General features: G+C 46.6%; 3 protein-coding genes across 4 annotated transcripts in view; 2 read left to right on the top strand and 1 right to left on the bottom strand.

The window, feature by feature from the left end:
* LOC118092894 (testis-expressed protein 2) overlaps positions 1 to 4,131 on the top strand; it is a 33,144-nt gene extending 29,013 nt beyond the window's left edge. The window contains exons 12-13 of one of the 2 annotated variants that reach the window (XM_035131563.2): positions 1,482 to 1,621; positions 2,099 to 4,131. In XM_035131563.2, the coding sequence (XP_034987454.2) occupies positions 1,482 to 1,607 (126 nt within the window). In that variant the 3' untranslated portion in view covers positions 1,608 to 1,621; positions 2,099 to 4,131. Of the gene's footprint in view, positions 1 to 1,481 lie in introns of both variants that reach the window. The other variant, XM_035131562.2, reaches the window with a different exon arrangement.
* Positions 4,132 to 4,176: 45 nt separating this feature from the next.
* On the bottom strand, positions 4,177 to 12,915 carry RPL3L (ribosomal protein L3 like). Its single transcript, XM_035131564.2, has 10 exons — positions 12,808 to 12,915; positions 12,135 to 12,327; positions 11,044 to 11,212; positions 9,965 to 10,100; positions 9,653 to 9,839; positions 8,019 to 8,179; positions 7,077 to 7,178; positions 6,770 to 6,865; positions 5,423 to 5,542; positions 4,177 to 4,326 (listed from the first exon to the last, which is right to left on the bottom strand). Exons 1-10 carry the CDS (start codon positions 12,808 to 12,810, stop codon positions 4,270 to 4,272), a joined length of 1,224 nt encoding a protein of 407 aa, XP_034987455.2. The 5' UTR covers positions 12,811 to 12,915; the 3' UTR covers positions 4,177 to 4,269.
* A 3,566-nt stretch (positions 12,916 to 16,481) lies between these two features.
* On the top strand, positions 16,482 to 20,786 carry NDUFB10 (NADH:ubiquinone oxidoreductase subunit B10). Its single transcript, XM_035131086.2, has 4 exons — positions 16,482 to 16,683; positions 17,767 to 17,905; positions 19,739 to 19,878; positions 20,622 to 20,786. Exons 1-4 carry the CDS (start codon positions 16,548 to 16,550, stop codon positions 20,726 to 20,728), a joined length of 522 nt encoding a protein of 173 aa, XP_034986977.1. The 5' UTR covers positions 16,482 to 16,547; the 3' UTR covers positions 20,729 to 20,786.
* Positions 20,787 to 21,259: the final 473 nt, after the last annotated feature.

The raw sequence follows: 21,259 nt of genomic DNA, 5'->3' as shown, positions 1-21,259 counted from the left end.
AGTTGCGTTACTGAAATAAATGCACTTTTTGATGATATTCTAATTTTCTGAGTTTCACCTCAGATGATGGCCACTTGGTTAGCCAACTTTTCTGAAAGTGATGAGACAGATTGGTGAAGGATAGGTCTGGCTAAGGCTATTTACCAAAACAGCTGTAAGCACAGGAAGCCGCCTTGTACTGGGTCACACCAGTGGTCCATCTAGCTCAGTATTGTCTACACTGACAGGCAGCAGCTCTCCAGGGTCTCAGACAAGGAGTCCCTCCCAGCCCTACCTGAAGATGCTAGTGGGACCTGCTGCATGGAAACAAGATTCTCTACCACTGAGTTACAGTCTTCCTTTCTTGGGGCATAGAAAGCAGCCTTAGCCCAAGTCAGACCATCGGTCCATCTAGCCTAGTATTGTTTACACTGACTGGCAGGGACTCTCAAGTGTTTTATGCAGGGCATATTACCAGCCCTACCTGAAGGTGCTGCAGGGGATTGAACTTGGGGGCTTCTGCATGCAACACAGGTGTTCTCTTATCAGTGGGCTTTTACAGTTCCCCTGAATGGAGCCTTCCTGTTGAATCTGCCATGTACCGGGTCAAACAACTCAGCTGTGCTGGTTTTTGTCAAAAACAAAAGGACTTTTTAGCCCTCTAAATTAGGCTGCTGAGATGAAAAAAGCCTGCTGGGGGTAGATGCTGCTGGTGGTAGTGGAACCAGAAGTGGGTTTTGCACAAAGAGTGCAAACTCTATTCTGGCACTGAAAACCTATTGAGCTGAGCATTCAGAGGCACATTGTCCCTTAATTCTGAGAATAAAGCGTCCCACCCAGCCACTCTTGTGCACCTGGCTGGTGAGTCCTGGGGTTCCAGTAAAAAAAACACAGCAAAGCAGAGCCTGCAAACCTGAAGGCTGCCCATCCTTGGTGTAATGACATCAAGAGGGGGACTAAGCTATGGCACCCATTAGAGAGATGAGATGGAGCTGCCCTGTTCAGACACATCCATGAGTTTCCTGCTAAGCGCATTTCCACCATAGGTTGCCTCCAGACCATCACAGGAGGGTTTGAAGCACATACTTGAGCTCTAGGCTTCCACTTTGAAAGTGGATCAAAGTGCAACGAAACCACTTTAAAAGCAAACAGACATACTTCTTGTGGTTTTGAAAGTGGCAGAGAAATGCACTGGAGAGCATGGGGCGGGCAGATGATCTAACAAGCATCCCACAAGCAAATGAGAAGGAGTGCTCAATGAAGTCTGGATCTCATCAAACCTCAGTGTTCGCTTTGTGGAAGTATATCAAGATGAATGCTCAATAAACAGACTGGGGGGGGGGCATAGAGAGCACAGTTCTCAGCAGATCATCTCCATTATACAGATCACTTGGATGCACCAAGCCTTCTAGAGGCATTTTTTGCTTGCAGGAAACTTGGTGGCGTATGTCTAACCTGATTTCTTTTTTCTCTCTCTCTCTCCCACCCCTTCAACTCCTTAGAAAATTTTAGTGATGCCAAATATGGACGATCTCATCTTACCCCTCATGCATTCTGGTTTGGAATCCCAGCTGCCCACAGAAGGACTCCAAAAGGAATTCCCAGGAGAGAGCGCAGCAAAATTTTGAGGGACTGCCCACTGGTGGGTTGGCTGGCTCAAGATGCTTGATGGGGTCCTCCAGGATTACCAGGGCCTGCGAACCCAGCATCATCCTTGAGCCATACTGCTGGTCTCATCTCTGCCGTTCAGCTTGTCGTTCAGGGGCTTCTCTCCAGTAAAAAAGGTCCCCTCCCACCCATCCTATGGATATTTCACAGGATACATTTCTCAATGAGGAGGAGCTGCTCAAAGATTCTCCCTTACAAGCACCAGATTCCTACCACTGCAAGGAGGAATTTCTGTAGTGCTATTATTAGCTTTGCAAAGGGGGGGGGGGAGTAGGGGAGATTCCCAGCCCACTTCCACCTAGGTCCCGTCTTTGCAAATAACAGCCATGCTAAGCATCTTTTAAATGTCAGAACTGTCATTAAAACTGAAGAGGCCAAAGGATAGAGGGGATGACAAGGAAAGAAAGGGCTCTTTCTGCAAGGCATCTGAAGTCTTCCTATTTCCACCCAGGTTTGCAATGGCGGGGAGAGAAATCCCAAAAGCTGAACATCGAGCTTCTGAGTGAACCGTCTCTCTGACCTCCTTGCTACTCACAGGCCAGAGGAAAGGAAACTGAGAGAGTTAACAGTAGATGCATTTGTATTTCCCCCGGGAAGGCATGCAAGGAACGTGTGAAGAACATCACACAACTCTTTACTCTGTGAAAATTCTCCCTTCTCCTGATGAGGGGAGGTTTAAGAGAATTCAAGCCTCGAAATTGATGAGGAAAGTGTGGAGTGCAGGTTGAGACCAAGTGAGAACGTATCACCACTTGTAACAGTCAAGGCTCCCCCCAAAAAGAAGGAATCCCAGGAACTTTAGTTTGTAAAGCTGTTGAGAATGGCAGCTCCATGCAGGGAATAGGGGAGCTCCTAAGGCACTCTCCGTGAATGGGGTGGAATAACATATTGACAACACAACGTACGTAATTCATTACGTGGCTTTTTAAAATTCAGATCACAAATTCTGAGGAGGGTATTTTTGGCAGGAAAGGATCAGCCTCCCCTCACCCTGGCGATGCCCCAATTGTGATCCAGAACAGCGCCATCCCCTTCCACGGCTGGTGACTGATTGCGAAGCTGGTGCTGCTGACCAGAGGGATTTAAAAACGCACTCACAATTGCATCTAGACTAATCCTTAGGATGCCTGAGCATGTGGACTCTGCATCTGGGACACTCCAGGGCTGGAGGCTGTGGCCAATTTCATGACAGTCTTTGGTGGGGGTAGGGAGGAGGTTTTCAAAGCTCCACAACGTCCTTCTTGGAGGTGTACTATTTACTGCTGTGAGATGAGAGACTATCGAAAGCGGCAACCAAGGAACCATGAGTGGAGGAACAAGGCAAGCGTGGCTTCTGGAGGCTTAGCCCTGTTAGATAACACTCAGTTAGATAGCACTCAGATGCTAAAGATAATGGACTGCCTATGTTAGAAAGAGAAGTATATTGTGTTCATTCCTGAAATCTTTCCATGTTGTGCCGCAAGAGGTGGCTCTACTTTCTCAATAGTTAAATATACCCTCTGCCTGTCTAGAGCACCCCAGCCCACCTTTGCAACCCTGCCTCTAAACCAGCCTTCCTAGTACCCTCCCACAATATTGGACTACATCTCCCATCAACCCCAGCTAGCATAGCCACTATGGACTACAATCCCCATCAGCCCCAGCCAGCATGGCTAAACTGGTGGGAACTGATTGGAGTTGCAGTCCAAAACAGCCTAAGGGGACCAGGTTGGGGAAAGATGCTCTAAACCAGGCATCCCCAAACTGCGGCCCTCCAGATGTTTTGGCCTACAATTCCCATGATCCCTAGCTAAGAGGACCAGTGGTCAGGGATGATGGGAGTTGCAGTCCAAAACACCCTAAGGGGACCAGGTTGGGGAAAGATGCTCTAAACCCATGTCATGTCCCAGGAGGTTTCACATCAGGGACATTTAGCAATGCAAAGGAAGCCAAACCAGCTGTGACAGCTCACCCGGCAGCATGAAGTGGGTTTTAGAGGTACTGTTTCCGTTTCCCATGCAATAAAACATTTTGACAGAGCAATAGCTTTGGAAAGTCACGACAATGAAATGGTCGCATCTAATCAAAGGGCTTTACAAACCGTGGATGACGTGCGAGCCAGAGGCAACTAGAAATGATGGGGAAGGTGAAGGGAAATAAAGGTTTGCATTGATCCCTGGGGTGTGTTTGCTTTGGTTATTCCTTGTGTCTCTTGCATTTTGTCTCTGTCAAAGTACCCAAAGAGGCAGAGCTCCTCGTTCTGATTGTAAGAGCTGTTCAACAGTGGAACGGACTTCCTCAGGTGGTGGACTCTCTTTCCTTCAAGGTTTTAAAGCAGAGGTTGGATGGCTGTCTGTCATGGATGCTTTAGTTGAGATTTTTGCATTTCAGGGAGTTGGATTAGATGACCCTCTAGGTCCATTCCAACTCTACAATTATACGATTCTATTATTCTAAGTCCAGATGATGCTATAAATGCATAGCCCTGAAAGACTTCTGAGACAAATGTGGGGGACATATAATATTTCGAGAACATAACACCAGGCACCGTTTGTGTTTTTTCCAGTGTATTCATGTTTGCAACTATTCAAAGCAGCGACAAAGTTGAACTGGAGTCCAGAAACATCTTAGGAGAAGCCCTTTTCACAATTCCTCCTGGGCTTCTACCTTCTCCTTCACCAGGTGCTTCTTCTGTGGGCCCTGGAACAGAAGCAAAAAAAAAATGGCCATGGAATCTTAAAAGCTATGCTTGCAAGACAAAAGGCAATAATTTGCATCGGGGGCAAAAGGGAACTTTTGAACCTTTCTGCTTTTTTTGCTGTTTTGTCTCCACATGGAGTGAGAGGTATTGGAGATGTTGCAGGGCAACCTGTTTTCCTGACTGTTGCAAAATTCCTGAATGATGCAAAATTGCCCTTCATTTCCAACAAATGTGGCTAGCAGGGGTAGGCAACATGGTGCCTCCTCTCCAGGTCTTCTGGACTAACAAATCTCATCACTCCTGTCCTTCAGGTGCAAAAGAGAGCAGGACAATACCGAATGGAGTATCTTTGGCTGGTATTTGGCCACGTTCCCCAGGCTAGGGCCTTCCAGGTGCTTTGAACTACAACTACCATCAGCCTTGTACAGCACAGCCATACAGTGCTGTGGCTGATGGGAGCTGAAGTCCAAAACATTCTGGAGGGCACCAGATTGGGGAAGGCTGGTCAGCCACCTAATGCTTTTCCTAAAATTTCTCACTTTTTTCTTTTTTAATTTGAATTGAAATGGAAAAGATATTTCATACGTGGGATCAAAAAAATCTATTCTTAGGAGATGTGTAAATCTCAAAGAGGATATTGCAGAGCTGAATAAAGTATAGGAAAGGGTAATCAAAATTATCAGGGGTGCTAGAGCAACTTCCCTGTGCTGAAACTCTACAATATTGGGGGCTTCTTAAGTGTTGTGGGGAGGCAAATAAGATAGGACATGACAGAGGTTTGCAGAATTTTGTATGGCATGGAGATATCCCTCCCCATAATACTAGAACCCAGTGGACACAAGCTGAAGGTTGGGTAGCTGTGATTCTTGTATTCCAACACTACAGTTCTATGATTCTAAAAGTTTCAGGAAGAAATGGCACAATGGGGTTGTGTTTCTTAGATGTGCCCCAGGTATGAATAAGTTTTAGGACCCCCCACTCCAAGTATTGGTTGGCAGTGCTGCCCCCCCACCACCATATTTTATCACATAAATAAGGGTTTTTTTCTGAAAGGGTTTTTTCTTCTCTGCATCATGTTCCGTGGCCAAGACTCACCATGAAAGCACGCTTTTCTTGAGCCGTCTGGAAGTGTCCATGACCAAACTTGGAAGTCGTGTCAATGAATTTCAGCTCCACGGGTTCCAGGGCCTTCCTGCTTGTGTGGACCAGAAGGGACTGGAAGAAGGGAAAGGTGTCCATTAAATGAAAGTGCAAGGGTGAGGGGGATTCTGTGGGGAATCGCTTGTTGAACATGGACAACTTAGCTGAGTGACATGGGGACAACCCTACCAATTAGGCAAGGTAAGACGACCACCTGAGGTGGAAGATATGGGGGTGAGCAGCCCCTTGATTATTCCTCCACGCATTGGTCTTACACCATTTGTTGGCATCCATCTGTCTCGAGAGACAATGGAGTGTGCCTCCAGGGGTGAAGTCGAACCGCTGGAGAATCACAGTGCCTGCTGTGGCTGCAGAGACCGGTAACTTGTAACTGCTACCTCAACCCAATGCAAGTTTGTACTGGTGGCGGGCAATGTAGGTGCAAAACCCATGCCACTGGCCAGTCCCTGGTCTGTCAAAAGGGAACCTTGCTAGGTCAAAGTTAACAATAATAAATAGTCTTAAATCATAAGAACAAGAATGATTGCTTAACGTTTATCTCCTGCCTTTCTTAAGAGGTGTTTACAAAGGCTGCTCATTGTATTTCATGTTTCGTAACTTCTTGTGGTCCTCACAACACTCCTATAAAGCAGGCCAATGTTATTGTTCCCCCAGCAGCTCCCAAAGCCCTTCAGAGAATGGCTGCTTAGCTGTAGCCCCAACTTCCCTGCTCCCTCAGGAACAAAGCACCTACAATCTTGTGCCATTATTAGCACTACTGCTGATTATTACTTCATTTCCCACCCTTCACCATCAAGGCCCAGGGTGGGTTATGACAATTTAAGATTCAATATTAAAAAACAGTTTTAAACAAATTAAAGCCCCAGGAATAAGGTGACTCCCAAAGACAGATATATGATGTGTCAAGAGAGGTATATTCAGCATACAACAGACACTGTCTAGCAAAGGTGCACAACTTTGGGGCTGCTCCAGAGATTGCTCTCTCTCTCTCGGACTACTACTACCCCAAATGCCTGAGGGTGGTGCAGCTACCAAGAGGGCCCCTTCTGTTGACCTTAACACCTGAGAGTGTGCCTGTAGGGAAGGAGGCAGTCTTTCATATAATTGGGGCCTAAGTCATTTAGGGCTTTAAACACTAATACAAGTGCCTTGAATTGGACATGGAAGTAAACTGGCCACCTGCTCATTCCTTGGGTCTAAATCCCACCAGTCTCCTTTGGGTCCCACCCACCCAGGAGGTCACATTTCCCTCACAGTCCATGTCTCGGATACAGGCCTCACCTTTCTGAGGGTGAGGACCCGCTTCTTGGTGCCCACCACACAACCCTTCACCATCACGAAATCATTGTTGACTTCTCCGTACTTAGGGAATCCACCCTGGGGGCAGAAAGGTGAGTTAATGTAGAGAAGGAAGCCACAGGGCCAGCGAAAGAGTACCCACCACAGATCTGGGCACAAGTACATAAAGGGAAAGACCATTGTCAGAGTCATGGGTTCAAGTCCCACATTGATCAAAAGATTTTCCTGCATCGCAGGGGGATTGGACTAGATGACCCTCATGGTCCCTTCCAGCTCTATTCTATTTTACCAGCGGGGTAATTGTTTTCTCGGTTGTGTCATAATTGGTGGAGGCGTTGTTCTTCACCACTTTGCCATCTTCTATGTGAACCCCGCGCCCAATGCGGTAAATCTAAGGTGAAGAAGAGATGAGGCTCAGTTATGTTTGCACTGTTGTTGTTGTTGTTGTTGTTGTTAACAAATTAATATTAAAAAAGAAAAAAAACCAAAATCAACTACTGTATTACTCCATCTTTCCACCTGGCACTTTTGAACCTGTATATGGAAACAGAACGAGATTTGAAAAGTGCCAGCAGCCTGGAACTGTCTTGTCAAATCCTGGAAGGCCTTTAATCTTAATAGGATTTATGGCATTCAATGGTTTTGCAAATTGCCCTTCTTGAAAAGCTTTGTCACAAACCAAAAGTATTTAAAGGGCAAAGCTTGAATGACCGGGTTTTATTCATATATGGCATGATTTTATTTCTTATTGAAATAGGCGCCACCAGTATATGCCAATGCCTGGCTCCTTTAAGACTACAGTATACAGAATCTTCATTCTCAATAATGATGGAACTCATAGGTCCAAAAGAGAATGCTTTTTATATATATATAAATAAAAGTAAAATAAAATAAAATTTATAAATCTTTATTAATTAAAGGTAAACTTTATAATCCCTTTGGATCTGTGCTATATCTTTGTCCTTCTAGGCTGTGACACTTTATAGTTTACATTTTTGAGTCTGCTTTTTAAAAAGAAAAAGAAAAAAAAGAAATTAACAACAAAAGAAAGAGTTTAGGTGTTGGGGAGCTATTGCCATCAGCATTTCCCAGACTCCCAAGAGACTGGGTGAGCGGGTGGGTATAGAATGGTGACGTCAGCCTGGGGTCAACCAGCAGCAGACTCAAGTCCATTGTGAACGAGCCCAAAAGAATAGGAAGGAAGGAAGGTGAAGGAAGACGCACACTGTACCTTCTTGTTAAGTTCTGTGCGGTGATGGTAGCCTTTCTGGCCAGCCCGGGCAATGGAGTAGCCCACCCGGGCAGGATGCCAGGCTCCAATGCATGCGACTTTACGCAGTCCTTTGTGAGTTTTCCTCGGGAGTTTCTTGGCATGCCACCGACTTGTCACACCTAAATGAAAAAGGTCATGTTGTTATAGAGGTTGTTAAAGTCTCCCTGCGCGAGTTCTTCTCAGACAGACCTAGAGATGCCAGGGATCCATGCAAAGTTCAGCCTACCTCAACTACGCTATTTTCCCTTAAAAATAAATCGAGATTCTAGTCCTCATAGCCCCATGTTTGGGGCTTTCCACTTTTCTCGGAAACCGCTTGACCAATTGCGTTGAAATTTTCACACGTTTCGTGCGGATGTTGGAGTGTTTGCATATACATAGATTATACATACGTCATACCTGATGCAGGTAAAATCAAAGTTCTCGAAAAAACCAGACAAAAAACAACAGGAAAGGTTGCAAAACATCGCCCTCTAGTGGCGACTACGCTGGTACTGCAGCTCAGCTCGCCTTGGCTACATACTATCAGTGACATCACAAAAGAACATGCCAACCAACTGAATACGGCCCTTTAACAGAAAACAACACCAATGCAGGGTAACTGGCCAGGCCGCAGGGGTCTGCCAGGGGGAGAGATAGAGCCATTGGGGTGATGAGTGCTGTCACCTGGAGGGAAGATGATGTCACATGCAGGAACTCTGAAAGGGGACTCTGAAGGACCATTTAACAGGCTAAGCCACAAGATTCTAGGTCTCATAGTTTTGAATAAAGGGCTGATTGAAATAGAAACATAGGAAGCTTTTTTATACTGATCAAGCCTTTGGTTCATCTGCTGTGTACACTGATTACCAAAGGCTCTCCAGGGTTTCAAACTGGGGTTTCTTCCAGTCCTAGCTGGAGATACCAGAGATTGAACCCTGGAACCTTTGCATTCAAACCAGATGCTCTACCACCAACTTATACAGCCCTTTTTGGACTACAACTCACATTAGCTCCCGTCACCATGTCTGGGGCTTGTAGTCCAAAGCATTTCCAGGGCACCAGGCTGGGGGAAGGTGCTCTAAGCCATGAAACAGGGAAAAAAGGCCTAGATGTTCTCAGCAGCAATGAGGTCTAGAAACTTGTTTTCCCAAAATCCTGGGTACTCCTGGAATCAATCATTTTCTGCTGGGGCAGCGTTTTGCATATATTGGGCCTCAAAAGCGTGCAGATTCCTACCACCCACCCTTTCCCCTCCCTTATCAAGGCTACGATAGCAACTGCCCCAAGTCAATCTGGCCACAATCTATGCCAGCCTTCCCCCAGCCTGGTGCGCTCCTGATGTTTTGGACTACAACTCCCATCAGCTCTAGACAACAAGGCCGTATTAGGCTGGGGCTGATGGGAGCTGTAGTCCAAAACCAGTGAAGACCTGGGTGACCTTAGGTCAATCACTGCCTCTCATGGTTGTTGTGGGGATTGAAAGGACGGGGGGAGAACTATGTATGTCCCCATGAGCTCCTGGGAGGAAAGTGTGGGATATCAATGCAACAAATAAGTAAAGTAATAAAGAAAACATCTCTATGCCAAGGCTCACCACTGCCCCTTCCTACCTTTCATTCCATGCCCCTTAGTGACACCAATGACGTCAATCATCTCGTTCTGGGAGAAGACGCTGTTGACGGGCACTTGCTTCTCCAGCTTCTCGTGAGCCCAGTCCACCTTCTCTGCCACGGTGCCCCCATTCAGCTGGATCTCCATGATGTGAGCCTTCTTCTGCCTGAGTGGCAGGAGCTTCATCTGCAGCCAAAGAAGCTCACCGTCAACACAATGCAACAGAGAGAGAGAGAGAGAGAGAGTGCCACCGCTTTGCAAAGCACCGTTCTTCCCTAGGGCTGCCCCAAAGGATTCTGGGAAGGCTTCACCTGGGTGTGCGCAATGATGCGGATGACCTTGCAGTACTTCTTCATGGCTGCGAAATCCTTCTCCAGCTGCTTCTTCCCGGCCTCATCCTGCCATTTCTTGCAGTACTTGGTAAACGCTTTCTTTTTGCTCTTGTGCCTGAAAAGGAGAGACCCATCCCATCGTGAACCATCGGCCACAGGGTTTAGGCTGTGGAAAAGGCAACTTCCGTGCTAGAGATCATTAGGAAATGAACCGAAAATAAAGCTGCCAATTTCATAACGCTGTTATACAAATCTATGGTGCAACCCTGATTGGAATAGGGACGTCCTACCATACCCTCCAACATTTCCCCAGTGAAAACAGGGACACCCTAAGGAAAAGTGGGACATTCCAGGATCAAATCAGAAACCAAGACAGCTTCTGTAAATCCAGGACCATCCCTGGAAAATAAGGACACTTGGAGGGTCTGCCACAGTTGGAGACAGCAATGCTTCTGAATATCACTTGATGGAAACCACAGGACAGAAGAGTGCTCTTGTGTTCGAATCCTGATTGCAGCTTCCCCACAGGCAACTGGTTGGCCACTGTGAGAACAGGATGCTGGACTAAATGGGCCATTGGCCTGACCTTGCAGGTTCCTCTGATGTTCTTATGCTATGTTCTTACTTCACATTTCCACCAAAGAATTTGCAAAACGACCTGCCTGTGTAGTCCAGCCTCTCTGCAACCTGGGGCCCTGTAGGTGTTTTGGACTACAACTCCCATTACTCCTAGCCAGCACAGCCACATGATGCTGAAGATGGGATTTGTAGTCCAAAACGCCTGGGGGGGGTGGCCACTACCGGCACCTTTGGAGGAGGCACAAGAAACCAACTTAGCACAGCTCATCAGCCAGGAAATGCTGCTCTAAGTCATTTACAAGAGGAAGCCCTTTCATGACACACCTCACGCTGCCCAATGGTAGGGCCAGCCCTGTCTGTAACAACCAGTTAGAGATGTTTCCTCCACATGCATGTGCTGATTGGACATTTGCCATGTGGCACCTGTGGACCATTTTGTCTGCCCATTCCCTCTGTCTGCCACACAGGAAACCGCTTACCAGTTCTTGTAGAAACGTCTTCTACATTCATCACTGATATGCTCTGCAAAGATGGTCTTGAAATTCCTCAGCCCCCTGGGTGTCTCGATATAGCCCACCAGTCCAACGACCACCAAAGGTGGTGTCTCTATGATGGAGACAGCTTCCACCTCCTCCCTCTTTGAGACCTCTGAAAATTAAAGGAACGCCGAAGAAACAGGCTTAGAATAACAGCAAATGGTCTGGTGCAGAGTTAGATTCTTGGTCCATCTAGCTCAGTATTCAGCTGGAATGGGAATCTTTGGCCCACTGGATGCTGCAGGACCAGTGCTTCCCCCCCCCAGGGGGTACTCAAGGGTACACAGTGCCACCACCTCTTTTTGTTGATGTTAAAAAGTGTGGCACTTAACTGTATAAACTTCACGGTGAGTACTGAGACTTATTTTTCTATTTATTTTTTTAAAAAGCACTGTGCAGAACAACAACTTCCATCAGCCCCAGCAATAGTAAATTACCCCAAACTGGGGAGTTGTGATGGGTGTGTGTGTATGTGAGTGTGTGGCTGTAATTGTGTTTTTGATTTGTTTTTATGGGATGGCATTCAATTTCGTTGTACTATGTACAATGACAATAAAGTATCTATTCTATTCTAAAATGCAACACCCTTAATTAGGGGTAATTAATATGGTGGGTGACCGCTGCAGATCAGATTTGGCTTCCAAATTCTTATTCTTATACATGTTGGGCGTCCTAGTGGGGTTGAGTGGGTGAGTGAGTGACTGCTGGCAGTACAGTAGTTGGGTCAGGCTAGTTGGTGATGGTTTCTTCTGAGCCCCAAGACCATCAAGCAGATGCTCAATCATGCTGGGGGTTGATGCCTGCATTCGAACACAGGAATCTGCTTTATACCAACATTGGTCCATCCTTGCCCTCTGTTCTTACTCTGACTGGCAGCAGCTCCCTAGGGCCTCAGGAAGAGAGAGGTTTTTCCCAGGCCACCTCTTTGTGACTCTTCAGCTGGAGATGCCTTTGAGGACCTTTCTGTGCTCCACTGAGCTACAGCCCTTTCCCTCAGCCTTGCTTTGACTCCTCCCATTAGTCCTTCCACTTACTTAGCCCCGGCCTGTGGTGTTCCCGGAGGATGTGAGTCATGCCGGCTTTGTAGCCCAGGAAGGCTGTCAGGTGAACTGGTTTGCTGGGGTCATCTTTGGGCCACGTCTTCACCTTCCCGCGGTGACGGTGGCTCCTCTTGTGAGGGAGGAAGCCCAGGTGGCCATGCCTGGGAGCCGAAAACTTGCGGTGGGACTGGAGGGGGGAATGAGAAAAGGGGTGAAAGTAAAGCACACCCACACCCACAAAGATAACTCTCATTGACCAAGAACTTCCCAGTGGATTGTGCTTTGGGATTTGAACTCCTGGTCTCCCAGGTCCAACCAGCACAGATATGGTCCTCGGTACATGACAAGCTACTGATTAAAACAGCAAAGGGGGTCTGCGAGGCTGCAGAAATGTGTTGAAGTGGGGCTGGGTGATCCTTGGCGTGAGGATAGGTCCATTGCAATGTTTATTGTGTCTCTGGGAAAATGCTGGAGTGTGTTTTATGTATTCAAAATACTTATATCCTGCTTCTCAGGGTACAGCCATCAGAATGCAGCTTGCAAAAGTTAATTAAAACTGCAAAACCATCACATGGTGTCTCCCCATCACAAAACTCCCAGCCCCATTGTTCCCAGATCACCCACCCACCCCAAAGGCAGGCCTAGCCCACAGCAAGTCAGTACTGACCATGATCAGACGTCTTCTCAGTCCCGGTCGGCAGTAGCGAAAGAGGCCACCAGTAAGTGACTTGGTTGCCTAATACCAAAGATGTTTCTCGGCCCCCAAGACATAAATTTAGCAGCTGGCTTCATTCTGATGCTATATTCATTTCATACCCGGGCAAGCTGACAGGGGCCTGACACCACCAGCAATTGGAATGGAGATGAAAGGTCATCTTGGAAGCAGGGGTCTCAGTTTACCACCATGTGCAATTGCCATCTATGTATGGCAGACGGGAAGGGTCAAAATTCTGCCTTGCCACCTGGGGAACATGTCAGTCGTACATCAGCCTAGGTAAGCGAAGGAATAAGGAAGTGTGCCCCAGAGTATGCAGAGTGCTGTCTGTTTGCCATTCAGCACCCACAGTTAATACATATAAACATGGGATTGGAACAGCTAGCAGGTGAAAAGAAACTTGGGGAAAATATTTATGAGGATACGGCTATCAATGGTAACTGGCACAATGACTATGTTCTATCTAAATCCACTGTCAGAAGCAGAATGCTATTGTGCTAATACAGTATTTGAGCTTCCCAGAAGAGGCACCTGGTTGGCCACCATGAGAACAGGATACTGGACTAGATGGGCCATTGGTTTGATCCAGTAGTTGGGCACTTCTTACATTCTTAGGAGAAACTATATCTCAAGACTCCTTGTATTGGTAAAGCTTCAGGAAAAGGCACTTAATAGGTTACACACATGGTGTTGTATATCTCAAAAGTTAACCGAAAGAACTTTGGGAAACATTCTTTGGGAATGTTCTCCAATATGTGGTGGAGTTGACCCACGATTCAAGTATGTTGGAATAAGGTGTTGGCGGAGTGTATCAAATTAGCTGGGCACCTTATTGTTTAAAACAACAGCAAAAAACCCTGGCATTATTGACTATTTCTGACAAAACCAAACCAAACCATTTAGATAGATATATACCTTTTTATTAGTAACTGCAAGACAAGTAATAGCAAAACAATGGAAGGATGATGATGGACCTAAAATGTGAGAATGGTATAACTATGTCTGGAACAATGCAGAGATGTTGACCAAACCAGTTTAAGAACTGAGATGTCCGGACCATGATAACGATTTTGTGGACAAGTGGCTTTTCAGTGGATGAAGAGATCAAATGAAACTGTTACACCACCTTCCAGGCGTGGGACACTATGGCGTAATCTGTTGGGGTGAAGAAGCAAAATGCTTTATAAGGACATTATTTGTTGAGCCCAATGTACCACATATTGTAAATTAAAGATTGGTTGGTTTTAGTGACTTCTCTCCTTCGGTGGCGCTTGGGACGCAGGTGGTGCTGTGGTCTAAACCACTGAGCCTAGGTCTTGCCAATCAGAAGGTCAGCGGTTCGAATCCCATGATGGGGTGAGCTCCCATTGCTGGGTCCCAGCTCCTGCCAACATAGCAGTTTGAAAGCAAGTCAAAGTGCAAGTAGATAAATAGGTAACGCTCAGACGGGAAGGTAAACGGTGTTTTCGTGCGCTGCTCTGGTTTCGCCAGAAATGGCTTAGTCATGCTGGCCACATGACCCAGAAAAACTTGGCCAGTAAAGCGAGATGAGCGCCGCAACCCCAGAGTCGTTCGCAACTGGACTTAACTGTCAGGGGTCCTTTACCTTTACCTCCTTGATTTTGTTAACCAAAATCTTCTACATAATATTCTGTGTTGGGGTTGCCAGAATTTTGTAGGTACATGGCACCCATAATTCTTAGAATTACTAAAGTTTAGGATTAATCAAGGTTTCACTAAACTGTGCCAAACTGGGTTTAGTTTATGCTAGCAAGCCAGACTAGCCTGGCAGGGCCAGCTGAGTGAAAGCCATTAAGGAAAAAAGCAGAGTAAGGACTTATCAAGAAAATCATCAAGAGAGAGCAGAGACAAGGATGGGAAAGGGGTGTGGCAGAGACCAAAGGGGTTTAGGATTTCAGGGTGGGATAGGGAATGTCAGTTTTGCAAGTGGTTTGGGAAGTAGAGCAAGGTGGGGCAGAACATGATAGGGGCAGGCTATGAAAGAGGAGACACAGAACATGTTTTCCACCTCTGTAATTTAAATCCAATGCTGTGCTTATGAAAGAGGCCAGACCTGCTTGGGATGAGAATGCTCTGCTATCCCTTCATCTAGGTTCAGGCTGTATATATGTGCAAATAAACCATATTTCATAAAGGCATCACAGTCTCTGCTGACTGCTGTGCCTCCTCGTCCCAAAAGGGAACACAAACCCTAGTAAGCATGTCTTAGAATCTTGCATTGTTCAGAGACTGGGGTGGCTTGTAACAATACTGAAGTAATTTTTACTTCAATTTTGGCGACCACTTCGGGGACCCAGTTTTTCCTTGAGCCCCGGACTTTCTGGGGAAAGGAGACCCAGCGCGCTCCTGCCTCTTGCAATACTTTCCCCTTTTCCCCTCCAATCCATTCCCTTTTCTGTCACTTTTTAAAGATTGTAAGCCAGAGTGAAGCAACATTTTTTTTTTGTTATTCATAAATAAAAGATTTTTAGATCAATGTAGGGTTGCCCTCCCCCTCCCCCAATGTTTTTAGCAACAGCCTGTTATGCAAAGATTTAGCTGGAGTTTTTCCTAGTACCGTATGATGATAAAAGTGGTAGAGAAAACTTCATTTGCTTAAATTTGTAATAACAGAGTTAATATTAAAGCACAGAATCAGAGCCAGGGAAAAGGTGGCAACTCTTAAACCATGCAGTTTAACCTTATGTTTAAACCACATGGTTTCCTCCTAAAGAATCGTGGGAACTGTATTTTGTTAAGGGTGCTGGGAACTGTAGCTCAGTGAGAAGCAAACTACAGTTCTCAGGATTCTTTTGGGGGGGGTTGTTATCTCCCCCCTATTCTTATATTTGAATCCTACTTTATTTCATCCAAAGAGCTATTTTATTATCACAGCAACCTTGTGAGCAAAGGAGGGGACACTGTGACTGGTTGAAAGTGACGTAGTAAGGAATTTGAACCCTAGTCTCTCAGGTTCTTCATCCAGCCCATTCACCATTATACTATCCTGTCTCTTTAGAGCTGCTTTACAAAGTTAAGCTTTTTTTTAGGTAGCATATAAATATGGCAAAGGCACTATTATTAAATTTATTATAATCAATTATTGCATGTGTATCCAGCTTTCCTGTAAGGAATTCAAGGTGGCATATGCGGTCCTCCCTCTCTAGTTAATCCTCACAACAACCCTGTGAGGTAGGAAGGCTGGGAGCTGCAACACAGCTTGGCTCAAGGTCACCCAGTGCCCTTCATGGCTGAGTGGGGATTTGAAACCTGGTCTGCCATGTCCATTTCTGCCACTAACTACCAAACCATAAAGTTGCCAGTTTATTTTAACTGCCTCTTATGACCATTTGCTTCTGAACAACTGGAAATTCAACGGGTGCAGCTTCTATCGGGCTAGTGAGACCCACAGTGGGGAAGAAAACGTCAGAACAATAACTTGCAGACAGAGAACTACATATCCCAGCATTCATCGGAATATTTTTTTTTAAAAAAACCATTCGTAAGCGCTTGCGCATTGCACCCCTCGACCCTCTTAACGCCAATATTTACAAACTGCGCCTCCCATCACGCAGCGCGCGCAGCACGAGTGGCTGCGCATGCGCTCTTCTTTTCCTTAACCTGACCCGGTCCCTCTGCCAAGGAGGCCGCCATTTTGTCCGCATCGCTTTGCTCGCGCAAAGGCTGCAGCGATGCCCGAAGAGCCGGACCGGGATGTGTACCGCGAGCCGCCTACTCGCACCCCTAAGACAGAGCTCACCAATCCGCTCTACCTGGTAGACCAGATCTTTCGAGTCGTGGTCGACGCGCCGGTCACAGCCTGGAGGGGTGAGAAGGGGCGGGGCCAGGAGCTAAAGGGCGGAGTTAGAGAATGGGGAGGGAGGAAAGGGCTAGGAGTCAAGGGGCGGGGATTGGAACAGGGGGCGGGGCCATAAGCACGCAGGGAGTGGAAGTGTGGGGTGGGGCTAGAAACTAGGTGGTGGAGTTAGAGTGGGGCGGGGACTACAATCAGGAATGGAGTGAATGGCTGGGGCGGGGCCAGGAATCTAGGGGTGTGGCTATGAGGTAAGGGTTGGGGGCTAGAATGCATAGGAAGGGCTACAAAAGTGTGGGCTCCAAACTTTTTTTGGGGGGGGGTGTCGCAAGGCAGGAGAAAAGTCTTAGGGGTGCTATATGAGTGTGTGCACTGCAGGATTGGACCCGGGGTAGTACAGCGAAGGCCTACAGCGGGAGAGGCTAGAAGCCCTGATGATGGTCTAGAACAGGGTTTCCCAAACTTGGGTCTCCATCTTATTTTGGACTACAACTCCCATCATCCCTAGCTAGCAGGACCAGTGATCAGGGATGATGGGAATTTTAGTCCAAAAAATGCTAGAGGCCACAGCCTGAAAAACACTGGTCTGTAAGTTTGGGAAGGGCTGGGATGGTGCTAGAATGCAGGGGAGGGACCAAGAGAAGGCTGCAGGGCTAGAACAGGGGAGAAGCCAAATGCTAGGGGAGGTTTTGCAAGTGGAGAAAGGGCTGAGTTCAGTAGAAGGAGCAGGGAAGGAAGCTGGATGATGATGTTGGACACCCATTAGCTTCAGTCAGCATCCTGGAGAGGCTTATCTTCCCCAGCTCTTGGATAAGTGGAGTGCAGGTTGGAAGAGGGATAGATTTTCTTCAATTCATCCTCCCCAGCCTTGAGCCCCGGCCTAAATGTTTTCGGAAAACACCCTCCATCATCCCCAGCCAGTACTGTCCATGGTCAAGGATTATGGGATTTGTAGTTCAGCGGGAACACTGCTTTTATGAGAGCTTTTATGCAAGGCATAATTTCCCACAAGTTGACTCTGTCTTGGCATCACATTGCTCAAAAGACCTCTTTAGTTTGAATCTTGAAAAGCATCTCTGGACATTTCACTCTTGCAGAATGGATAGAGCGCCAGCATGCAAAGAACAAGTTTTATTACTATCACCGGAACTTCCGCCGTGTGCCGGACTATACAGAGTGCTTGGAGGAAGACTACTTGTGTTTCTATGAAGCAGAGATGCAGTGGAGGAGAGATAAGTACGTCTTCTCTGCCAAATGTTTTGTTCTATGCAGAGTTGGGAGCATGTTGCCTAGAGTCTTCTAATGATTGAATGGTTTGCAGTATTATTATTTGACTTTCAGGATAGAAGTAAGGATTGTTGGTTAGACATTATCATCAGTGTATGTAGTGCTTGGGTCCCTGCCATAAGGAGCTTGCAGTAGGCCAGGAGTAGGAAACCTTGGGCCCAGAGGCCAAATGCGGCTGTCCAATCTGGCCCTCAGGACTCTCTCCCCTGGCTACACTCACTCAGTGTTTCTGCTTGGCTGAACAGTATTCTTGACCTCTGATAATGTTTCCTTTCCTGGCTAGAGAGGTTTATGATTGTGTGTAGAAACTAGCCTACCATACAAAAGTAAAAAATTTGCATTAATTGCTCTGCCCATTTTTGTCTCTGGCCCCACAGACTATTGGCATGTGGCCTTCAGCCTGAAAAGATTCTCCACTCCTGCAAGTAGACAGTTATGGAGGTGGTGTAGGAATAGGCTGAGAAACTATTCCCGTCAAGACTGATATTTTTGCTTTCCCTAGATTAAAGGTAAAGGTAAAGGGACCCCTGACCATTAGGTCCAGTCGTGACCGACTCTGGGGTTGCGCGCTCATCTCGCTTTATTGGCAGAGGGAGCCGGCGTATAGGTTCCAGGTCATCTGGCCAGCATGACAAAGCCGCTTCTGGCAAACCAGAGCAGCACATGGAAACACCGTTTACCTTCCCGCTGTAGCGGTTCCTATTTATCTACTTGCATTTTGACGTGCTTTCGAACTGCTAGGTTGGCAGGAGCTGGGACCGAGCAACGGGAGCTCACCCCGTCACAGGGATTCGAACCGCCGACCTTCTGATCAGCAAGCCCTAGGCTCAGTGGTTTAACCACAGCGCCACCTGGGTCCCTAGATTAGAGGAGGCTAATTTGTGGCCCACCAGATGTAATTGTACTTCAACTTCCAACAAGCCCAGTCATCCTAACCAACTCCCACCATCAATTATCTTTGCAGTCCAAAACACCTGGAGGGCACCATGTTAGAAAAATCTGGCCTAGTGCAGGGGTGGACCTTGGTAATATGGTGCCCTGTGCAGGGCCAAAATTTGACGCTGCCATCCCCCCAACCTAAATCCGCCTTCACAAAGCTGGTTAAGGGAGGTGCCAGGCTTTGGGAAGGATGTGTGAGGCTCTCACAGGATTCTAGAGTCCCTCCTTCCAACTTCGCAGAGCTAGGCAAATGCTAACTAGTTTCTGAGAAGGAGGAAGGACTAAAGGACCCTGTCAGAGCCCTCATGCCTCCTTCCCAAAGCTCAGCATTCACTAGGCTTTGGGAAGGAAACCGGAAGGCAGCCCCTTGCCCCCTGCTCTCTGTGCAGGGAAACCAATTGTGCTGCCCTAAATCCACCTCTGCCAATTGGTTCTAAAGTCCACATGGAAAATGTGAGTTTTGAAGAGGAGCTTGAAATAAATTACAGGGAAAGTCCTGCCAAAGAACTGGGAGGCAGTTCCGGGCATAAGGGGTAGGAAGGGAGCAAAGTGGGCTTGTTACAGAGGGGAGACTTGAGAGCAATAGAATTTTAAAAAAAATGAAAGTTGGAAGCAGGAATGTGGCTGCATATTAGATTGGGAGGTAAGGCTGGGAAATATGGAGGGGTTTGTAGGACAATTAAAATAAAATCATCTTGTTGGGACTGCTTGCATTTCGTGTTTTTGATGTGTCATATGAACTTGGTGTAATTTTCTGTACAGAATTTCAATCCAGGGATTTAGGTAAAGTCTGTATTGTTGCATTCTTCAAGTGTTTGTATCTTTCTCTTTCCACCCCCACAGGATAGTTGATAGACAAATTGTGAGGATCATTCAGGAGAGAATGGGTGCTTGCAAGCAGCGGGAAGGACCCAGTTATGAGGAGAACTGTGCAGCAGAGTTGCAACACTTCAAAGAGGTGGCCAAGGCCTATGAAGACAGATGTGAGTCTATTAGTATATCGGGATTATTTCAAATTTACATCCCATTGTGAAAACAATCTGACTTAAAGGCTATGTTCCATCCTGAGCTCACACAGGTGGGATTGGGAAGCTGATATAGAAGTCCACATCAGCACTTGGGGCAGCCTTGCCTCCCTGGTTCCTTCCAGATGTGCTTAGACTACAATTCACATTGGCCATGCTGATAGAATGAGAGTTCAGCTTCTGGTAGGAGGTGTATTTTGCTGCTTTCCAAGTGGCTTCAAGACCTAAGGAGACGTGGATGAGCTACTGTCCTGCAGAGGAGCAAAGATCCTTGCCTTATGAGTTGTGTTTTGGCTATGTGTACATACATAAATCCCCCAAAGCTCAGCATGACAGTTGTCAAGGCTCAGCATGACAGTTGTCAAGACTCCTGCATTCACCTCTGTGCAGTACAGAGAAAGGCAGGGGCAGAAAGAGACAAGGAAAGCACCAATCTTCTCTGAGTAAATGACAGTGGAACTTGCTCTGGGCAGCAGGCCTACTGTTCTGATACTATACTACCATTCAGTACAGCATTTTATTTTGCGATGTTGTTTTTGCAGTGTTTGGTTTCAAAATGCATTCTTGTTTTCTTTGTTAAGTTGCTTTGAACGTGATTTTTATTTTTTTGCAGAAAAGTGGTATACAAATAAAATGAAGTTTATTTTTTTGATGGCAAGTTAGCATGGTTAGTATGTAATTCTGCAATTCTGTCATCCTAGATGGCGAACTTGGCGGCCTGGCAACTGCTCGCAAATGCTTAATGAAGCAGAAGCACCGAATGATTAAAGAAAGGAAGGAGGCCAAGACAGCAGCTGAGGCACATTAAGTGTTCTGGTCGCTTTGGCCTGGGATTTGCGCTCCAGACAGACAAACTAGCGTGTGTGTCTGCTGATTGTATGGATGGCAAATCAAGCAGCATCTTTGCTGTTCTCTCAGAATTACTGTAAACCTATACAAGGCAGACTCAGAATGTATAGTGGGAATAAAGCTGTAAATGCTAAGGTTGTCTTTACTTTGTAAACACAACAGGGAGGAGAAATGGGATTAAGCAGAAAGTAGTGGAGGGATCTCCACTGGAGTGAACAGGCCCAGGTGAGGTAAACCTTGCCGACCCCTGCTCTACAGCCAAAGTGGTTTTACTTCATCCCCAGAGGCACACTCAATTATCGAGACAGATGGAGGCAACAACAGTGTTTCTTAGCACGCAAGCATACACGCACACACACACACCGATGCTGTTCAATGCAACTACTGGATGTGACTTTTACCCAGATCTTTTGGGGAAGAATATACACACAGCACTTGTTCAAAAATCCAAATGGTCCTGTGTCTTACAAAGGGTGGCAATATCCTTTTT

Source organism: Zootoca vivipara, chromosome 14, assembly GCF_963506605.1.
Source record: "Zootoca vivipara chromosome 14, rZooViv1.1, whole genome shotgun sequence".
NCBI lineage: Eukaryota > Metazoa > Chordata > Lepidosauria > Squamata > Lacertidae > Zootoca > Zootoca vivipara.
Note: the sequence above shows the minus strand (reverse complement) of the source record. Positions and strands in the feature narration are given on the sequence as shown.

Excerpts from the sequence above, each read along its gene's own strand:
- RPL3L (XM_035131564.2), bottom strand. Across the intron at positions 11,213-12,134 it reads ACACCACAGGCCGGGGCTAA|AGGTCTCAAAGAGGGAGGAG; the intron begins GTAAGTGGAAGG and ends TTTAATTTTCAG. Across the intron at positions 6,866-7,076 it reads AGAAAACAATTACCCCGCTG|GGTGGATTCCCTAAGTACGG; the intron begins GTAAAATAGAAT and ends TTCTGCCCCCAG.
- NDUFB10 (XM_035131086.2), top strand. The coding sequence starts at position 16,548 with ATGCCCGAAGAGCCGGACCGGGATGTGTACCGCGAGCCGCCTACTCGC. Across the intron at positions 17,906-19,738 it reads ATGCAGTGGAGGAGAGATAA|GATAGTTGATAGACAAATTG; the intron begins GTACGTCTTCTC and ends CCACCCCCACAG. Across the intron at positions 19,879-20,621 it reads CAAGGCCTATGAAGACAGAT|ATGGCGAACTTGGCGGCCTG; the intron begins GTGAGTCTATTA and ends CTGTCATCCTAG.